General features: G+C 37.0%; 2 protein-coding genes across 2 annotated transcripts; both read left to right on the top strand.

Moving 5' to 3' along the window:
- Window positions 1-4,702: 4,702 nt before the first annotated feature.
- Window positions 4,703-7,690, top strand: LOC308707491 (phosphatidylcholine:ceramide cholinephosphotransferase 1-like; the record flags this gene model as incomplete). Its single annotated transcript, XM_081394032.1, has 4 exons — window positions 4,703-4,816; window positions 5,198-5,351; window positions 5,564-5,730; window positions 7,511-7,690. Exons 1-4 carry the CDS (start codon window positions 4,763-4,765, stop codon window positions 7,688-7,690), a joined length of 555 nt encoding a protein of 184 aa, XP_081250158.1. The 5' UTR covers window positions 4,703-4,762.
- Window positions 7,691-9,154: 1,464 nt separating this feature from the next.
- LOC308707716 (potassium channel subfamily K member 18-like) lies at window positions 9,155-18,301 on the top strand (the record flags this gene model as incomplete). Its single annotated transcript, XM_081394332.1, has 4 exons — window positions 9,155-9,257; window positions 14,805-14,906; window positions 15,134-15,268; window positions 17,472-18,301. 4 exons carry the CDS (start codon window positions 9,155-9,157, stop codon window positions 18,299-18,301), a joined length of 1,170 nt encoding a protein of 389 aa, XP_081250458.1.
- Window positions 18,302-19,802: the final 1,501 nt, after the last annotated feature.

The following is a 19,802-nucleotide window of genomic DNA, read 5'->3' as shown; positions in this document are numbered from 1 at the left end:
TATATGAATCTATCTATGTATCTAGATATGTATCTATAATCTATGTATCTATATATGTATCTATCTATAACATATGTATTTATATATGTATCTATAATCTATCTATATATGTATCTATAATATGTATTTATATGTATCTGTAATCTATCTATATGTATCTATCTATTAATCTGTCTATATGTATATCTATGTATCTATTAATGTGTCATATATACTCTGTCTGTCTCTAGCATCAGTCAATGTGTTGTGTAAATTTAAATGTAAGCCTAAATTGCCTATAACTAATCAAATCGCACTGTCACTATATCACCAAAAATCCGCTACCTCAAAGTCAAACTCCTCTCACAAAAACCCACGAGGTCAAAATGCGTTTATTTCACTTTTATACAGATGTGCGATTGTGTGGTCTGTCCCCGACCGTGTAAATCAAACGCTGATTCGGCGGACCACACCTGATGAAAGTGAAACACTTCGAGGCTTCGTTTGGTCATAGTCACGTGACATGGGTGTTTCGAATCACGCTTCGTATCAGTGTTTCGACACATTTGCGCTTCGGGATCTCGCAAAGCTTCGGAACGACTGTTTCGCGTCAGCCATCCTTACCTCCAGCTACGTGAGTGGTCTACTGTTTGGCGTTCCCGTGGTCTCTGCGGACACAGCCTCTCTCTCTACCTCCGGGTTTTCCCGAAACCGGCCCAGTCCCAGTTTTCCTGTTATTATTCATCAAAGAGACTTTCTGTTCCTATTTGACTGAGAGGTTCATCTGTTGAGTTTGATGCTGAATGACTTTGGATTTAATGCAAAGAGACTTTCTGTTTGATTTGAATGCCTGATGGCCACCTGTGTTGTTTATCAGAACTGTTTCTCACCCATTAAACTTTGCAAACTGCCTTCTGCTTTTGGGTCCTCTCTCCATACACGTGACAGAATAATCTGACCATAATGGACCCAGCGAAGGAGAGTCCTCTTCAGTCCGCGCTCGAGCTCCAGGGAGTGATACTGGGCCGTCATGAGGATGAGCTGGCCGCCACTCGCAATGCCATGGATTCCCTTGCAGCTCGTATGACTGAGATTTCGCAACAGCTCCATCTCATCCATGTTGAGTCTTCCTTTTCCAGAGGTCCAACAGTCCCAGAGCCTAAAGTCAACAACCCGCCGTGTTATTCCGGTGAGCCCAAAGAGTGTCGATCATTCTTGACCCAATGCGAAGTTGTCTTTTCACTACAGTCAGTGGTGTTGATGGGTATCAGTTTCTACGGAGACCCCAAGTGCCCCTACAGACTGTGTGTGTTTGTGTAGATACTTTTCTTTGGGTGATCTGTTTTTTTTTTTTTTTTGTCATCTTTCTTTCATGAGGAATGAAGAATTTAACCCATTGTTTTTCAGCAATAAATAAGCTTAAACAGAAAACTAAAGGCAAATGTTGCTATGTAACATATCTGTCAGTTAGTGATGTAAAAGAGTAATCAAGTCAAGTGAAGCTACACATTTTGCTCTGAAAAAGAACAAAAAGATTAGAGTACAAAAGTCGTTCTGCAGGCTCTCAACTAATTTCATATACACTGACAAAGAAAAGCTTAAGGGACATAATGTTGACATTTGTTAAAAGGTCAGTTGCTTTTGTCATCATAGCACAGTTATGGCCAGAAGGTGATGGACCTGTCATCTCAAATAATCAATCAATTTAATAATGCTTGGACATCAGGTAATAGTTATAAGACAGATCCTTTAACCAGTGGCCCCCTCGAGTGTCAATATCCAACAGGATTATGGGGAAGAATAGCAGTGACTGACAACTAATTGTTTGGGGCCTGTGATCATTAATGAGACCATTCGCAGGGCAGTACAACTGAATGTGACAGGGTGTTTTGAGTGGGATGACATGTCCACAGAGGAGCAGTATGTGCACTGAAGTGGAGTAAAGAAGTGCTGATTTAATGAGGGGAGTACTTGTCAGTCGTTGCCTGGTGACTGCTCCGGAAAAGTCACTACAGACATTTGGATAGAAATATCCTAAATATATTGTCACATTTAAAGCTGAAGTGTGTCACTAACATCAAAATGACTGATTGTTTTCACATAGATTGCCTAACAGTCCCCATCTGCCATTGGTTGAACAAACAAACAAACAGTAACGCCGTCGCCAAATTCACGCCAATGGTTTAACCAGTGTCGCTGTTAGGATGCTTAAACAAAGCAATGTTTCAAATCAACCTACAAATAGTTTACTCATTGTCTCTATGAATGATGCTCTGATGAAAGAAGCTATTTTAACATTGAAGAAAATTATACACGTCATCTTTTAATCACATGTTGAAAAAAACTGATAAGATTTATTTTTCTTTTGACAAAACAGTCATAGCTAAAGTTATTTTTGAAATCTTTCACTCCTTTCAGTAAATGTAGCCTAGGCTTTTGCACTAGAGATGCCACAATTCCCACATCAATATGGAGAGTTAAGGCTGGTATATTTTGTCACTCACAAAGTTGTCTGTGATATTCACTAATCGCTTAGAGGTGTCATAAAGGGAACAGACTGCGTATGGGGAATTATATTGTTTGTGTGACTCTCAAGTAGCCAATTTCCATTGGAACTGCTGTGGTGACTATAGGGTGATGTTTCTCAAATGGCATTATATGCACTGAAGTACATCCCTTTATTAAAAAAAGCGCCGGACCTTAGGCATGGATTGTTAGTGGAATGAAATCAACCCCAAATAAATAAGTAATATATATCCTAATAAATTATTAAAGAAAGTAAACATGTTAAAACAACATTTAAACATTGTAGGAAGTTTTGTGTGGTATTCTGCAATTCAGATACAGGATAAAATTACATATTCTTGTCTACAGCTGCTCAAGTGTCGAACAATGGCAGACTCTGTGTCCAGCTCAGGGCGGGTCTATGCTCAAACTTCAGTGTCACTCAACAGTCGTGGGAGGGGCCTGCTCAATTCTAAGTCACATTGCACTGAATCTGAGAACAGCTCATTCTGAGACAGTGCTTATGATTTATTGAGATTGTAAAAAAAACACTGGGTGGATTTTTATCATTCTAGGGTGGTTTTGCTCACACACTGCCAACACACATTTATGTTCAAACACCATGTAAAAGTGAATTTTGCATAATAGGTGCCCTTTAAAAGCAAGCAGCTTTACAGTATTAAACATGAAAAACGGTCGCAGTGTCTCATTTCAACAGAAGTACAACTCCATTTTATACTATAAAGCAGTTCTCCAGTTTGTTCATGTTTTTACACACAGACATCTGACCTTGACGGACTGAACAGAAGAAATAAAGTGTATCACTTCATTTAAGTGTTTTCGCTTGTGTATTGGGTGTATTGGGGCCTTAAAGGGTTAGTTCACCCAAAAATGAAAATTCTGTCAGTAATTACTCACCCTCATGTTGTTCCAACCATGTAAGTCTTTCGTTCATCTTCGGAACACAAATTAAGATATTTTTGATGAAATCTGACAGAATTTTGACTCCTCCATAGGCTTCCAGTGTGACCGAAACTCACCGGCCCAGAATAGTTATTAAAACATCTTTAAAATAGTCCAAGTAACTACAGTGGCACTACATTAAGTTTATCATGCGACGAGAATACTTTTTGTGCGCAAAAACAAACAAAAATAACGACTTTATTCCACTTTTCATTTCCTTCTCTCTGGGCCTCGTAGTGTTTTTGCGCTGCGCGTCTGTGTTGCACGTCATCACGCAACACACACATGACCGGCGTCGGCCAATAGTGAGCCTACGTGGTGACGTGCAACACAGACGCGCTGCGCAAAAACACTACGAGGCCCAGAGAGAAGGAAATGAATAGTGGAATAAAGTCGTTATTTTTGTTTGTTTTTGCGCACAAAAAGTATTCTCGTCGCTTGATATACTTAAGATTGAGCCACTGGAGTCACTTGGACTATATTAACGATCTCTTTAATAACTTTTCTGGGCCAGCAAGTTTCGGTCACACTGGAAGCCTATGGAGGAGTGAAACATGGCTCAGATTTCATCAAAAATATCTTAATTTGTGTTCCGAAGATGAACGAAGGTCTTACGCGGTTGGAACAACATGAGGGTGAGTAATTACTGACAGAATTTTCATTTTTGGGTGAACTAACCCTTTAACTTTACAAGCGCACACACACACACACACACACACGCAAGAGAGAGAATTAAAATAAGAAATATCTTGATATTTAGTTTAGTTTTGGCTTTTTTATGTTAATTATGTTAGCCTTTTGTGTTAGTTTAAATAATTAAATCATTTTAACTCTTCTGGTGATATCATACAATGGCACGTGAAAAAAAGAAGAAGGTAAAAAGCAGGTAAATTTGGAGTTGAAACTGAGAAATCTGTTATGCTGTTTGTGTTAGCCTTTTGTGTTATTTAAAAAAAAATGTAAGTATCTTGAGGCCACATTTGGAAGTTTGCTGAGGCTGCCTACTACCTAGTGGGCCCCTGTTAAGAACCACTGCTTTATCCCTCAAAGCTGATCCCATCTTGTTCAATTTAGTTCATGGCGTCATCTCATAAACTGCTGAGTCACAATAATTTAACTCCTGTTGTGACTAATAAATAATCAAGAATGTTTTCTTTAGCATTGACATCCTTAAACCACGTGGCCTATCCTATGATCCCTCTCTGGCTGTTATTTTCTCTGACTCTGCATCTGATTTCTCTCTGTTTGCAGGGCCATAATCGGTCGCCGGTTCTTTTTTATTGTGGGAACCCTGTATCTGTACAGATGCGTGACCATGTACGTTACAACATTGCCTGTGCCAGGCATGCACTTCAAGTGTTCCCCCAAGGTAACTGCTGAAGAATGACAGTACTCTTAGCTCGACACTAACTAAACCATGATGGTTAATGTTGGTCTAGAATAGGCATACTGTTGATCTAAAGTTGGATGGATGTGAAATCGAAAACCTTTCAGTCTTTTGAGATTTACAGTGAATCATGACCTATAACAAAGCTTGTATAACTTGATATAACACATAACCATTTTTATGTTTCTTGCAAAGTAACTTTTGGTCACTGTCTGGTTTATGGTTTCATACTTGTGAACTAGTCCTTAAAATCAAAGTTTGTGAGAGAGAACAAAGATATAGTCAAGAAAATAGTTGTTTGTCTACCTATACATGTTTCTGTGCTTGTATATGCTTATGTGTTTGTTTGTGTGTGTGTTCTAGCTCTTTGGTGACTGGGAGGCCCAGTCACGGCGGGTAATGAAAATGATGGCAGGTGGTGGCCTGTCAATCACTGGCTCTCACTCGTTGTGTGGAGATTACCTGTACAGTGGGCACACAGTGATGCTGACTCTATCATACCTCTTTATTAAAGAGTGTGAGTACACATATTAATAAACAATCATGGAAAAACTCAGATTTTTAGCCTCTGTCTGAACGTTGTTTTTGTTGATAACTCCATCTAGTGGACATAAAGAGCAATAACACCATCTAGCATACATAAAACCATTGAAACATCTGTGCGTTTGTTACTTCTGCCTACACTGTGAAACCAAAACACAGAATTAAAAAAATGTTTATGGGTGACAGATTCTCCACGGAGGTTCTGGTGGTACCACTGGATCTGCTGGTGCCTGAGTGCTGTCGGTATCTTCTGCATCCTGTTGGCTCATGACCACTACACTATCGACGTGGTGGTGGCCTACTTCATGACCACACGCCTCTTCTGGTGGTACCATACAATGGCCAATCAGCAGGTACATTTGGAGTTGAAACTGAGAAATCTCTACTGATTTACCAGATTTAAGCATCTTGTGCTCGCTTAATTTGTCAAATAATATTTTTTGAAAAATCATGTTCTCAAATATGATAGATCTGGTATCTTGAGGTATATTTATTTCAGTTAGAGCTTTAATGCTTTTATTGCTGTATTATGCACTCCATATATATATATTATTCTATATAACATACTGTATATATATATATGTATGTATATGTATATGTAGTTGTTTTTATATATTAATAAAAAAATGTTTTATATAGTTCATACTTGGACTCTGTAAAAAAAGTAACAGTTACACCTGCCTTCTTTGAGTTCTCTGGCCCTGATCTCATCTCAGATGGTCTAGAATACAGTGGATGTGTGTGTTGCGGTCACATGAGTCCTGGTTTCAGCTTGTTTTTTGGGGAAATCGGACATCGATTTTTTTTTTTGTCCCAAAAACGAAAGGGACCATCCAGACTTTCATCAGTGACGGCACAAAAGCAAGCATCTGTCATGGTATGGGGGTGCATCAGTGCAAACTGTATGGGTGACTTGCCTGTGTGTGAAGGTACCACTGACGTGGAGACGTATATTGGAATTGTACAGAGACATTTAATAGCATCAAGATTGACAGATTTCCTGGGGACCAAGTCAATGCCAGGCCTCAATCAGCACGTGCTACAACAGAGTGCTTTCTAGACACTGAGATGTGCTTGAAATATATGGCCCATCATGAAAAGGAGAATCACACAACGACTGCACAGTTGTCTTGTATCAGGCGAGATTGGGCAAAAAATCCACTTGCAACAATTAGTATCCTTAATTCCCAAACTATTAAAAAGTGTAATAAAAAAGAAAAGGTGATGTGACACAGTTGTAAACATGCCTCTGTCCCACAGTTTTGCAGCCATCAAATTCAGAAATTGTTATGATCCTGACCTGGGCTTGCTTGTTTGTTTTTTTAATAACAACAAACAAAAGTTCTATTTTTTGGCAAATGTAAAGGCTCTTTCACAACAAAAGTGAAATTAAAAAGACTCAGGCTGAAGGAAATGCAAATTCACGGCTGTACAGTAGAGGGCGCAGCTCAAACAAATCTTTCAGTTGTGCTGCCATTCTCTTACTTCAGCAATAAATAAATAAAACACACAAATGTGATGTTTAACTCAAGTCAAGTATTTGTGTTTACATATTTAATTATTGCAGATTTGTGTATTTATTCTGAGTTTGCATTTCACTGTTGTTATTCTTTTTGAGGAATACTGAATCTGTTTGTGTGCAAGTGAGATGAGTAAATGCATACTCAAATTTAGTCGTGTTTACACAACACCTCTGCACATTTACTAACGATTTCTCTCAACATGTGGGCAGGAGAGGCAGAAGAAAACTTGCATAACTTATTTGAAAAAGTAACTCGGATGTTTTGTTATAAATTTAAAATATATCACTTCACTAGTTACTTGGGGGGGAAGTAATCAGATTACTTTACTTGCATTACTTTAACTTGCATTACTTTTAATGTAACCCCCAACACTGCATATAATAGAAATTTATCAGGACATTATGAAAAAAATTCTGTGATATATGTACAGAGATGGTCTTTGATTATATTGATCAAGGCAATATTTGGATTCTGTGGCTGTGTAGCTGAAAGATGAATGTTGCTGTAATTGATGGGTATCTTTCTTCCTCCATCTGCATCTGATTAATTTCTGAAGAACTGGAAAACTGGTATTTCAAAATCTAACATAATCTCTCTCGCTCTCCTATAGGCTCTAAAGGAAAATTCCACTGGCAACCTGTTCTCTCGTGTGTGGTGGTTCGGCCCATTCCAGTACTTTGAGAGTAACGTCCGTGGCATTGTGCCTCGAAACTACCAGCTACCATTCTTGTTGCGAACGATGACGAGCACACGGGTTAAGTACAGTAAGCTGGACTCCCGTGAGTCATGACCCGTGACGCCTGATTGGCTGGAGCTCTGTGAGACTCTAAAAGAGAAATCGCTCTTCCCATCAAGCCCTGCAAAACTGGTTGAGCACTGTGACACATATACACCGATCATTTTGTAGTATTCGAAGCATTTCAATGTCCCTAGCAGGTATGTATATGTAGAGCAGAGCGTCTAACAACTGGATTCTATTTGCTGCTCTTTATGGTTAAAAATTGCCAGGCCTTGGTGTCATAGAAAACTGAGCCTTCCTGCTGTCTCCTCGATGGACTTGGCCTCGCAGAATATGTAATTTAAGGTTCATTTACCTGCCAAAACTGTATTGAATAAACTGGAACAATTATAGAAACAGATTTTCTTTTTAAAAAGTATCTTTTTGTAATAATTGTAATAAATCTGGAGCAAGAATTTTTTCTAAATATTTTGCAGGGTTATTTTACAAAAAGAGTTATCCAAATAGAATATCTTTTTTAGATTTGTACCTTCCTGATAGCTGGAACCCGTACAGCTTCAGTGTTTTATAGTGCCTTTCTTCCACACACAAACACATATATACATATACTGTATATCAACATACACACACATGTAATATACTCATACACATGCATCCATACATCCACAATGTACATTTACATAATGTGTTAACCCACAATGTTGTCTGTCCGAATGTTTTGCTTGACCTGGGGTAGTATGTTTTTATAGAAGCGATGAATGTGGGAGTTCAGTTCTGCCTTTCACAGTACAACAATCCTTCAAATCAACCTAGAAGCACACTTCCTAATGTTTTTATTGGATAATTGTGTTAAATTATTAATTACTGAAGATTTTCTTTTTCTTCTCCGTATCATCCATTGTTCTAGCAAACAGATTCAAGAGAAATGAAGAAATAGAGGAGAAACCAGTTTGAAATGAAATGTTTCGATCAGGTCGCTCGTTTGACAAAACACTGCTCAAGTTTTGTTAATGAGACTTAAGGGCTGTTCACACAGGATGTGTTTTAACAGTTTACCTGTTTTTAACTTACCAAACGCAGCAGTTGTGGAAAGAGATGTGTGTAGTGCGTGTTTACATAGCAAGACAATTAAAAGTGGTGCCGATGTATGCAAGAACGTGTGTGAATGGCCCCAGTGTGTGTTTTGTTAACTGAATTAAATCGTTAACCATAAGCTCAGTCTCTGATTTAAAAATATATATAATAATTCAGAGAATCACTGCTAGGCTTTGGAACCATCCTAATATTTTGTCTTCCTTTACAGAAAATATTCACTCATACCTACTGAATGTTTACAATATTACACATGAAAATAATGATGTAAGTGTGTGTAGATGGAGTAATATGTACATTTAAATAACATATTATTGTTGTATACTGTACAACATAACACGCTCATCTGTCACCTATCATAATTGTGTGGTTTAAACCATAAAAGTGGTTTGTTTGGTAACAGAAGGAGTGAGTTTGCTTAAAATGTGCTTCCTCTATCTAGCCAAAGGGAGGATCATCAAGTCTCTCACTAAAAAGCCAGAAGGGTTGTACATGTTTTGGAGCAAGAACCAAATAGAAACTGAAGGTACACCCAAGTATTTGTGACAGATAGACTGAATGATAGGTGAGACAGGCCTGTAAAAGGCCCTTAATCAAGTCTTTGAATGTACAATAAGTGTCAGGCCTCAGTTTAAAACTGGAAGGAAATTCAGAAGCACTTTAAAATAATGCCCAGCCACACAGTTCTTCTAAACCCTGCACTTCAGTGACCTGCATGCTAATAACCCTGCAGGATAAAACACTTTTATTATTCCCCCAAGTAACAGCCTGATTGATGATGGTTTTATATTCTGTATTTCATATGAAACTGACAGTGGGATAAGACCTGTGAATGTGCGATATATGTGGCCAAAGTGCATGTACCATGTTGAAATGGATTGCTTTAGTATGCCGTTTAATTGGTTTTTGTTTTGTTTTTTTACCATAGAAAAGTCGTTCAAACCAGTGTTGGCTTATAAAAGATTTTAAGTTCTTAATAATGAAGTATTTATTTAATCCAGAATCGGTGAAATTCAGATTGTTCAACCATTCATTTGCTTTGTGTTACACTGCCAACTGAATGACTTGAGAAATGAGCCGTGTGATATGATGACTCTAAATGCATGTGGTTTTTGTTGTGGTTTTGTTTCTTTTTCATTGTCAATCATAAATCCAGCATTGTCAAATTACTTTGTTGTCTAACGTAAACCAGGTTATTTGTGTTAAACAATCTCTTAATATGAGACAAGGAGTGGAGCAGATATTGAATAAAACATTTAATATTCTGTATTGTCTTTTCATTCATTTTCCATCACTTTCCCACAAGCATCAGCTCTTATTTTAAATGCTAGCGCGCAAAAACATTTAGGCCCGATTTCAAAGACAGGGCTTAGATTAAGCCTAGATTCAATTAGGACATTTAAGTAGCTTTAATAAACGTGCCCTGGAAAAAAACATTACTGGTGGTGATAAAAGACATATTTTAAGACAAGCTGTTTTCAGTTAAAACATGTATTCTAGTCTGGGACTAGACTTAAGCCTTGTCTGTGAAACTGAGGGTTAATGATGCTCTATTTTGTCACCTTGTTATCTTGCAGTCATGTTGTTCTTCCATAGTGGGGTGTTTGGAGCAGTCTAGCACTCTAATATGCCTGTGGAAGTTGTGACAACCTCAATGAACCAAAATGAAATTTATTCAAAAATGGAGTTTCAATTTTGCGTTCTTAAAAACAACACCTGCAAAATTTCATAAGTGATCCTATGTGAACTGTTTGTCCTCATGTATACTAAAAATACATTTTGAGAAAATGCAAGTTGACATAAAAAAAATGCGATGAAAATGAATAAAATTACTTTTGCAAGATAAACTGATAATATGAAATCATTTTATTCTAAGAAGTTTTATCAGATGTGTTAAGATGGTAAAAGCCATCAGAAGCAGATTAAACCATGCCTTGGTCAGTCCCATTTCTGATGCTGTTTAACGCTATTTAACGTAGCAACATTAGTCCATGTGCATGTTAAATGATATCACTCTTCTGGTAAAACAAGGAGATTTTAAGAAATGACATGCCGAAATCAACATATTAACAAAGCAGGCAAAGAAATCAACAGTGGTGTAAACTAAAAGAACATTGCTGGCATAAACACAGGACACTGTATGTAGCTAAACGTTGGTGAGCTTTCTCAGTACCTGTTTCGCTTTGAAAATGCATTTGCATGTAAGGATTTCCAGTTGCCTTGATATGGAAATCCATTTATGCTATAGAAAACAAAATCATTTCAACTCTTCATCTTATAATCCTGCCTTTTTATGTCATTTATGATTTCTTTTTTTTTTCTTTTTTTATTAAAAGCATCTCAAGCACAGTACAAGTATCAGACTGTTACATAATTAAATGGGAAAATTTAACAAGCATAATAAATACTCACATACGATTAAACATATAACCACAGAAACATATGCAAGTACATATAAATAGACTAAATAGACCATAGAAAACAAAAACAAAACAAAAAAGAACCAAAAGAAAAACATCTTATCCAGAGTTTGTCTCCTTAAAATAATCCAAAAAAGGGCTCCAAGATTTCAAGAAAAGTTCGGGTTTCATTCTAACTCCAAATTTAATCTTTTCAAGTTTGAGGGCAAAAAGTAGGTCAAAAACCCACTGACGGTAGGTTGGAGGAGATGGCAGCTTCCAATTAATTAGTATAAGTCGTCTAGCCAAAAGTGTGCAAAGTGCAATATTATCCCTCTCTAAAGCTGTAAGTTTAACATGTTCTGGGAGGACCCCAAATAAAGCTGTCAATGGGTTGGGATCTATTACTGTGGTAAGAATTTCTGAGATACAACTAAAAATTCCCCCCCAAAAACGTAATAACTTAGGACAGGACCAGAAAGAATGAAACAGAGAGGCTGGCTCCGCAACACAGCGTGGGCAGGTGGGGTCTAAATCAGGAAATATCTTGCCAAGTTGCACCCTTGACCAATGAATACGATGCACAACCTTAAATTGAATAAGCCTATGCCTAGAGCTAACTGAAGAAGAATGTATCCTTTTTAAGATAGTGTGCCAGGTTTCATCATCTAACAAAATACTTAAGTCCTGCTCCCAGAGAGATTTTAATGACCCACTAGATGGGGTTTGATTGTCATTTATTATACTGTAAATCTTTGAAATGGCACCCCTTATACATTTATGCTGGTCTAAAATACACTCCAAGACACCACTAGAAGGAGCAGAGGGGAAATCCGGAAAATGTTTACGGGCAAAGCTCCGAACTTGAAAATACCGGAATAAATGTGAATTGGGCAAAGAAAATTTATTTTTAAGTTGGTCAAATGAAGCAAAATTTCAGAAGTAATCCTGTGTGAACGGTTTGTCCTCATGTATACTAAAAATACTGTTTGAGAAAGTGTTAAATGATATCACTCTTCTGGTAAAACAAGGAGATTTTAAGAACTGACATGCAGAAATCAACATATTAACAAAGCAGGCAAAGAAATCAACAGTGGTGTAAACTAAAAGAACATTGCTGGAATAAACACAGGACATTAATCGTTGGTGAGCTTTCTCAGTACTTGTTTTGCTTTGAAAATGCATTTGCATGTAAGGAGAAAACTATATAATTTCAACTCTTCATCTTATAATCCTGCCTTTTTATGTCATTTATGATTTCTAATGAAAGATAATCTCTGAGGAATGATATAAAAAGTTGAAATTTAATCATTTAAAAAGTCTAAATTATGAGATTAAAGTCATCATTTTGACATATCATAGATAAAAAGTAGAAATCATTATAAAACATTAATTATGACATTAAAAGTTTGAAATTATGATATTAAAGTCATAAGTCTTTATAAGTCAACTTTTTCTCATTTTGACTATCATGTTTTATTATGAACTTTTTTTCTCATAATTTTGACTTCTCATATTTGTTTTTGTTTTTTCTTGTGTTTGAAATAATCTTCCATACCTTCATGTTTACTTTAGTGTGCCAACAAAATGTAGCCAAATTCAAACAGTAGGCCAATGTGAAAAATACTCATTAGCATAAAATTATGTTTCATATTATTGAATAATGTGTAATAATTCTTCGTCTGACAACTGGTGAAAATAGCATCTCTTACAAATCAACAGTAAATGTCTAGATTGCTAAAGTATTTATTTCTCAATTTACAGCAATGCCACATATCTGAAAGGCCTATACACTCACCGGACACTTTTTCAGGTACACCTACTGGATTGGACCCCCTTTTGCCTTAAGGAACTGCCTTAACTATTCATGGCATGAATCAACAAGGTGCTGGAAACATTCCTCAGAGATTTTGGTCCATATTGACATGATGGCATCATGCAGTTGCTTCAGATTTGTCGGCTGCACATCTATGATGCAAATCTCCCGTTCCACCACATCCCAAAGGTTCTCTATTGGATTGAGATCTGGTGACTGTGGAAGCAATTTACAGTGAGTACAGTGAATTAATTGCGTTATCCTGCTGGAAGTAGCCATCAGAAGATGTGTACACTGTGGCCATAAAGGGATGGACATCGTCAGCAACAATACAGCTTTTCTTAGCTGTGGCAAAGAAAATATCCCCCACACCATCACACCACCAAAACCAGCTTGAACCATTGATACAAGGTAGGCATTTGTCCAGTAGCTGATCTGGAATCTGTAGGTGGCAAACACATGGCTTTCTGCATAAATATTTACTCAATTAGAACATTAACCAGACAAAGGAGCTTTCAAAGCTTCTGACTGCTGCCAAAGCCATGTATACAAATATATACAGTAGAATGGTTTTCTTTATATGGTTCTGTGGTCTTCTACTACACTGCTTTTATTTTACGATTCAGTTTGATGTGAAGTGAAAGTGAGAGCAGAGGTGTCCATGATGGGAGCATGCCTATGTTCCCACAGCCCTATGTTCCCACAAATGGCCTACCCCTGACCCCACCCCTAAAACTACTCAAAACTGGGGTTTAGACAAATCGTAAAAAAATCGCTGACCCCTCCATGATATGTGTGTAGTCATGTATGCTGAATGATGCCACTTCCCCTCAAGAGCATCACATGCAGGTAATTAGCTATAAGTGACCCGTCATGTGCATCTTTATTATCCGGTGAAGTTTTCATATACGACCCAGCTAGGCGAAACACTGAAGATGCATAAGAGTCAAGTGCAGTGGATAAGTGCATGGCAGCATGGTCATAAATAATTCAGACATTTCAAGAAACTGTTAAAAGGCCACACCTAATGCTAAGACACTGAGAACAAAAACTCTACTGGTCACTCCCGGTATACAGCTAGCAAAATGATGATGATGATGAGCATTTTAATATTTTTATAAGCCAACAAATGTATTTATTGTTTCCATATAATTTGAATATAGCTATGAGTGGCAATTAATTCCTTCATTAAATTGTTGCCTAGCCAATATATCTCATACTAATATGCACAATGCTAAAAAATACAGTAAAAGTTGTTAGCTTTGGTTAGCGTTGTTTACAGTGAGCAATTCCCCAAAACAGCAGGTAGCCTAGCTTACTGTCATATTCAATACGAAAATATAGATTTATCACTTCACAACTGTTAACCCCAAAACAATGTTTATATGTTCTTGTGGACAAAAAAAGTTTCGTGGAGCCCTGGCATCCAGGCTAAAATTTCACCCATCCCCACCTGTCGCTCCCATAGCTCCTCCAAGCAGAAATAGCCCATGCTTGTTGTCTCTTGTTAAATCTGCATTGTGAGGCTATCACGGTTAAAGTTGAACGAGGCATGTTTGTGAGCATACAAAGGTGAGGTCATTATTTGAGCTATTAAACATACGGTTAAACAGGCCGTTTAGATTTGTGGTTTCTTTCTGCAGAGGGGTGGTGACCATCCTGCTCCTCAGCACTGCCATGAGAGGACAGATTCATCTCAGGATCAGCCATTACCGCATCTCTGACTGACTGAGAGACATGTCCGTGGAGGTGGAAGAAGAACGAAAGTCAGACCCAAAAAGGATATGCGCGAGACAGTTTTGGCGTTTGTTTCCTCACGTTTTCATCATTTTATCACTCATTTTATATGCGTTTTTAGGAGCGCAGATCTTTCATCAGATTGAGGAGAGGAATTCCAATGACTCGGAAAAGATCGATGCACTGGTGCAAAAAGTGTTGGAGACAGTGCAGAATCACTCAGGTCTTTCCTTGAGCTTATATAGAAATGATATATTTTTAACATATTTAGGCCTATATGTGTATATTTTGATAATAGATGATATTATAAAATGTGAATAATACACACTTGCAATGTAAATATTTATATAGGCCAGGCTATTACTTTTTTAAATAAGGTATTCATTTTAAGGTATTATTTTAAGTTCAAGATTAATTTCTTTTCTCGTTTCATTTCATTTTATGAATTAGATAACTCAACACGGGAAGAGTCGATAAGAAATATTTTGACTGAATTCTATGATGACAGAGAGAGGACAGATGACATGCAGAAATGGGACTTCTATAGTTCTCTTTTCTTCTGCTGTACAGTGCTCACTACTTTAGGTGAGTAGTTAATTTTCTGGGACTTCACAAAGTTTGTAAAGTTTTCCAAGATATTTTAAGTCTGTATGTTGTTGTTTAAATTGTCATTGAATTTAATGCACTATTGAGTTTGTTATTTGCATGAGAAGTTCTGACCTTTGGCTTTATCTCTTTCTCTGTTGCCCAGAGTAACCAGCCTTACCATGATAAGACAGAAAACTGGTGTCGCCAGGAAAGAAAATTGTTATTTTTCCAAAATAATTATATGCCGAATAACAGCAGAATATGCACTGTAAAAATATATATGATCAAAAAGTTATGACAACAAATGTTTTTACATTGCTTTAACTCATTATTTATTTTTTATTTTTTTTACAAGTTATTGCTACAAGATTCAACTAATTTTTCAGCTGAAATGAAATATCCAATTTGATTATACTTAAAAATTTAAGGAAGCAACTTTTTACAGTGTGGGAACATTTCTCTTTTCATTATGAAATGTGTTTCCATATCCATTAAAATCAGTGATTGTAAATTTTACTCTGTAAATTGGATGAGAGTGAGACCTGATGGGTCTAAGACATTAAATAGATATTTTGCGTGTGGTGGTGCAGTATTCATGCAATGGACAAAAACCATAAAGGATGTAGATCACACTGTACATTAGGTTTTTGTATAATTAGGTTATTTATGGTCCTCTGCCATTATGTGCTTAGTCTGCCAGACGAGCATATATTGAAATTTATGATCAAGATCTCACATTTCTGTTACGGATTGAATTTTAAACACAAATATTGATATATAATTCCGTTTTAAATTGTCATTAAGTTATTAAATATAGGAATGACATGTAGCCACCGTATAAGTGTAGTCATGTTCATAGGATGCATGTTATTGAGGAAAACATGAAGAGAACAAGAGTACATACTACAGTTTATCATCTACATTTTCCTAATAAAGTCCCTATAATCAAAATACTGTGACCATAGATGGGAAACACAAGTTTCAGACACTTTTCAAGTAATACAGATGCGGCAGAGTCCTGCATTACACACTAATGATTTACAGGCTAATCCAAAACAAGTGAAACCATTTCCAATAAACCATTATGTAAAATCATGATTTATTATACAGAATCACATAGAAACAAATAGAAACTTTTTTATCAGTGGCACATTTTTTGTTGTTAAACTCACAACTGTGGAAGACATCTCTCTCCCTTTCAACCCTAATTGTAAATCTCACAGCTAACCACAGCTCAGATATTAATTGAATTTAAACTTCTATCTTTCAGGACATCTTACAGAAAAGCATTATGCAAAAGTGCCAAACGCAGCAGTCTGTTGCTGTGGATGTCCATTATGTTATCTAGGAAGGGCGTATCTTTGGTTACTCAGCAGCTAACCTTAATGAATATTGTTTTGTTTTTTTAAGCAGCTGAGACTAATGAGTTCAGTCTTATCTTTCTCTGTCTTACTCTTTTTGACATCAGCAGCTCTGACACTTGTTCTGATGAAAAAGGATAGGTGATGATGGCAACTGCAACTGCAACAATAAGACCTATTTGTCCTCTGACAAAATGATTACAGATGCTTTTCCAGGTTGAACAACTTCATATTTTCAATTGGTTTGAATTGCATGGTTATTGAACTTTGGGAAGAGTTTCCAAATAGCGTAATAGTGGCAGAGGTGCACACACTGTTTGTCCCTGCTTTGAAGAGGGATTTATGTAAAATACATAAATACTTGATAGAATAAAATATAGCAATCATGTAACATACTGAACTAATATCTTAGTTAAGTCATTGCCATATCTAATGAGAACCTCTTTTTAGGCCATCACATTATTTAAATAATAATAATGTAATTAATAATGTAATAATTTTTCAAAATGTAAAATAAATATTAATAATAACAACAACAATAATAATAACAGTTCATATTATAGATGATAATAATATTAATTATATTATTAACAATAATAGTAAAAATAACAGTAAAAACAACAATGCACTTAAGAATATAATAATTACTATTATTTGTGTCGTTGTATGTACAGAGCTTTGCTTAGACTTATACTGTATTTGCATTGCAATTGCATTACTCATGCACTGATAAAGACCTTCAGCAGGTGGCAGCACTGAAACGTGTTGTCTAATAAGTGAAATTATGGAAGAAAAAGAATTTCTAACTCTCAGTCCTGCTCTGTTTTCTTGTATAACAGGTTATGGACGAATGTATCCAGTGACCCATAAAGGGAAGGTGGCTTGTATCCTGTATGCGATGGTGGGCATCCCTCTCATGCTGCTGGTCATCTCAGATGTGGGCGATATCTTAGCTGTTCTCCTCTCTAAAGCGTACACTCGCCTCAGCCTGTTCTTCAGCCGATGTATGGCACATCGCTCACGGGGCCTTCAAAGGCATGAAAAGTCATCACCTCCCCAACAAGTGAAAGGTGCTGATACTGACAACACGTATACCTTCAACCATGTTGTGGTGCATGAGACAATAAACATTCAGCAGGTGATAAGAACACAGTCTTCCCTCAGGCGCACATCATCACAGCTTCGAACCAACAAAGAGACCTTTGACCGCATTATTGCTAAGGAGAGCTTCAGGGTCAAGGAGTCTATGACAAAATCCTTCTCATGCCCAGACCTTGACCGTATGGATTCCCCAATAGACAGCTCCAAGTTATTCACGGGCATCGGAGAGAAGATGGATCGCTTTAACGTCCCTCTGCTGGTCATCTTGCTGGTGGTGTTCGCATACATGCTGGTCTGCAGTCAAATTTTGAGATGCTGGGAGACACAGATGAACCACTTTGATGCCTTTTACTTTACCTTCATCACCTTGACCACCATTGGCTTTGGTGATATTGTGCCTGAACACCGAAAGTACTTCATGGTTACCTTTTTGTTCATTATCATGGGCATGGCCATCATGAGTATGGCCTTCAAACTCAGCCAATCGCAAATTATTAGCTGTTACAGGCGGTGCATAAAGTTTCTTATGTGCAAGATAGGAATACACAAAGACTTAAACAGTAACTGAAGGCAGTGGTTTTGTGGCTTTGCTAATGGCACATGAAATTACTACAGGAAAGCATAACCACTCTCAGTACAAGATGGTAATGTCTTTCACTGCCAGTTTGATATAGTGGGTTGAAGGAGAATGGACCACAGTCATGCTGCAGTATAAAACTGTGATAAACAAGTAGAGGAAATAGGCTCAGAATGATGAATGCACTCCTGTTTACTGTTTGAGCCAAAAGAAGTGTCACTTCGATGATTGTATTATTGGGAAAATTGCATGAGACATTGTTTATTTTTTGTTTAGATATGTAACATCAGAAATGCACTTATAAGTCACTTAGCAAATCCATTTATTCCTGACATTTATAACCCTATATGGCTATTTGTAATATATCTGACAAAAATATGATTATATAGTCCCGTGTTTGTTTGTTTATTTAATGCAAAATAATAAAGTATGTAATATGTTTCACCTCTGATCAATGCACCACCTTTCTCTAATTAATGTATTTACTAATACAACATCTAATAAATGAATGATTTAGCATATGCAATACATTGCCTGTGAAATTTAATCTTATCCATTGATCAGTCACATTGAAACCAAGTGAATAAATTAATCTTTCTGTGCCATTTGATGAGTTGCTATTCCTGTTTGCAAAAATAGGCCTATCTATTTGTGTCCATCTCTCTTGAAGCATAATAAAGGATGTGATTTTCCTCAGCTGGTGCTAACTGCACCAAAGTCAAAGGATTTATTCACAAGAAACACATTTACATGTATGCATTTGGCAGATGCTTTATCCAAAATGACTTGCATTGCATTCAAGGTACAAATTTGATCAGTTTACGCATTCCTTAGGAATCGAACTCTTGGTATAGCTAGTTTGAGCAATCATGTGTCCTATCAACACATATGATCATAGAAAATACACCTTTCCTCTGTAAGACAAATTAGATAAAAACATCTTTCAAATGCCAATGTAAAACATCCCATATCATCCTACGCCACAAGATGACGCTGTTGTAAAACTGTTGAAAGAAGAGAAGGCTGCTAATTCACCCAAATGCGTGGAAACTTGATATCCGAGCGATATAATGTTAAACTTATCAACTGTTTGCAAATTTCCCTCTGTAGATAACCTCCTAATGCTAGTCAAGCTGGCTAAATCATCGCAATCTTAAAGCACATGTACGGCTGTGGGGATTTTTGCATCATATTATATAGCCTTGAAGTCCAGCTCCTATACTCTCTGGATATAATTTTGGCGTATTAGGTGGAGCTAGAAGGTCCAACCACACCCTAACCCCACCCTAACTCTGTCTGTCCCTCTCTACCCATTAGATTCACACTCGGAGGTGCTGGACTAGGTCAAACTCAACCCATGACGTCCAGATGCGGTGAGCGCCACTTGTTTAAAGAACTATAGAACTTTCATGAGATTTCAAGCATAGGCTATGTTGATATGAAATTAAGTAGAAGTTATAATAGGTTCAATAAAGTGCTCCCGCCTTTCTTC

Source organism: Scardinius erythrophthalmus (genome assembly GCF_964197995.2).
Source record: "Scardinius erythrophthalmus genome assembly, chromosome: 19".
Classification (NCBI taxonomy): domain Eukaryota; kingdom Metazoa; phylum Chordata; class Actinopteri; order Cypriniformes; family Leuciscidae; genus Scardinius; species Scardinius erythrophthalmus.
Note: the sequence above shows the minus strand (reverse complement) of the source record. Positions and strands in the feature narration are given on the sequence as shown.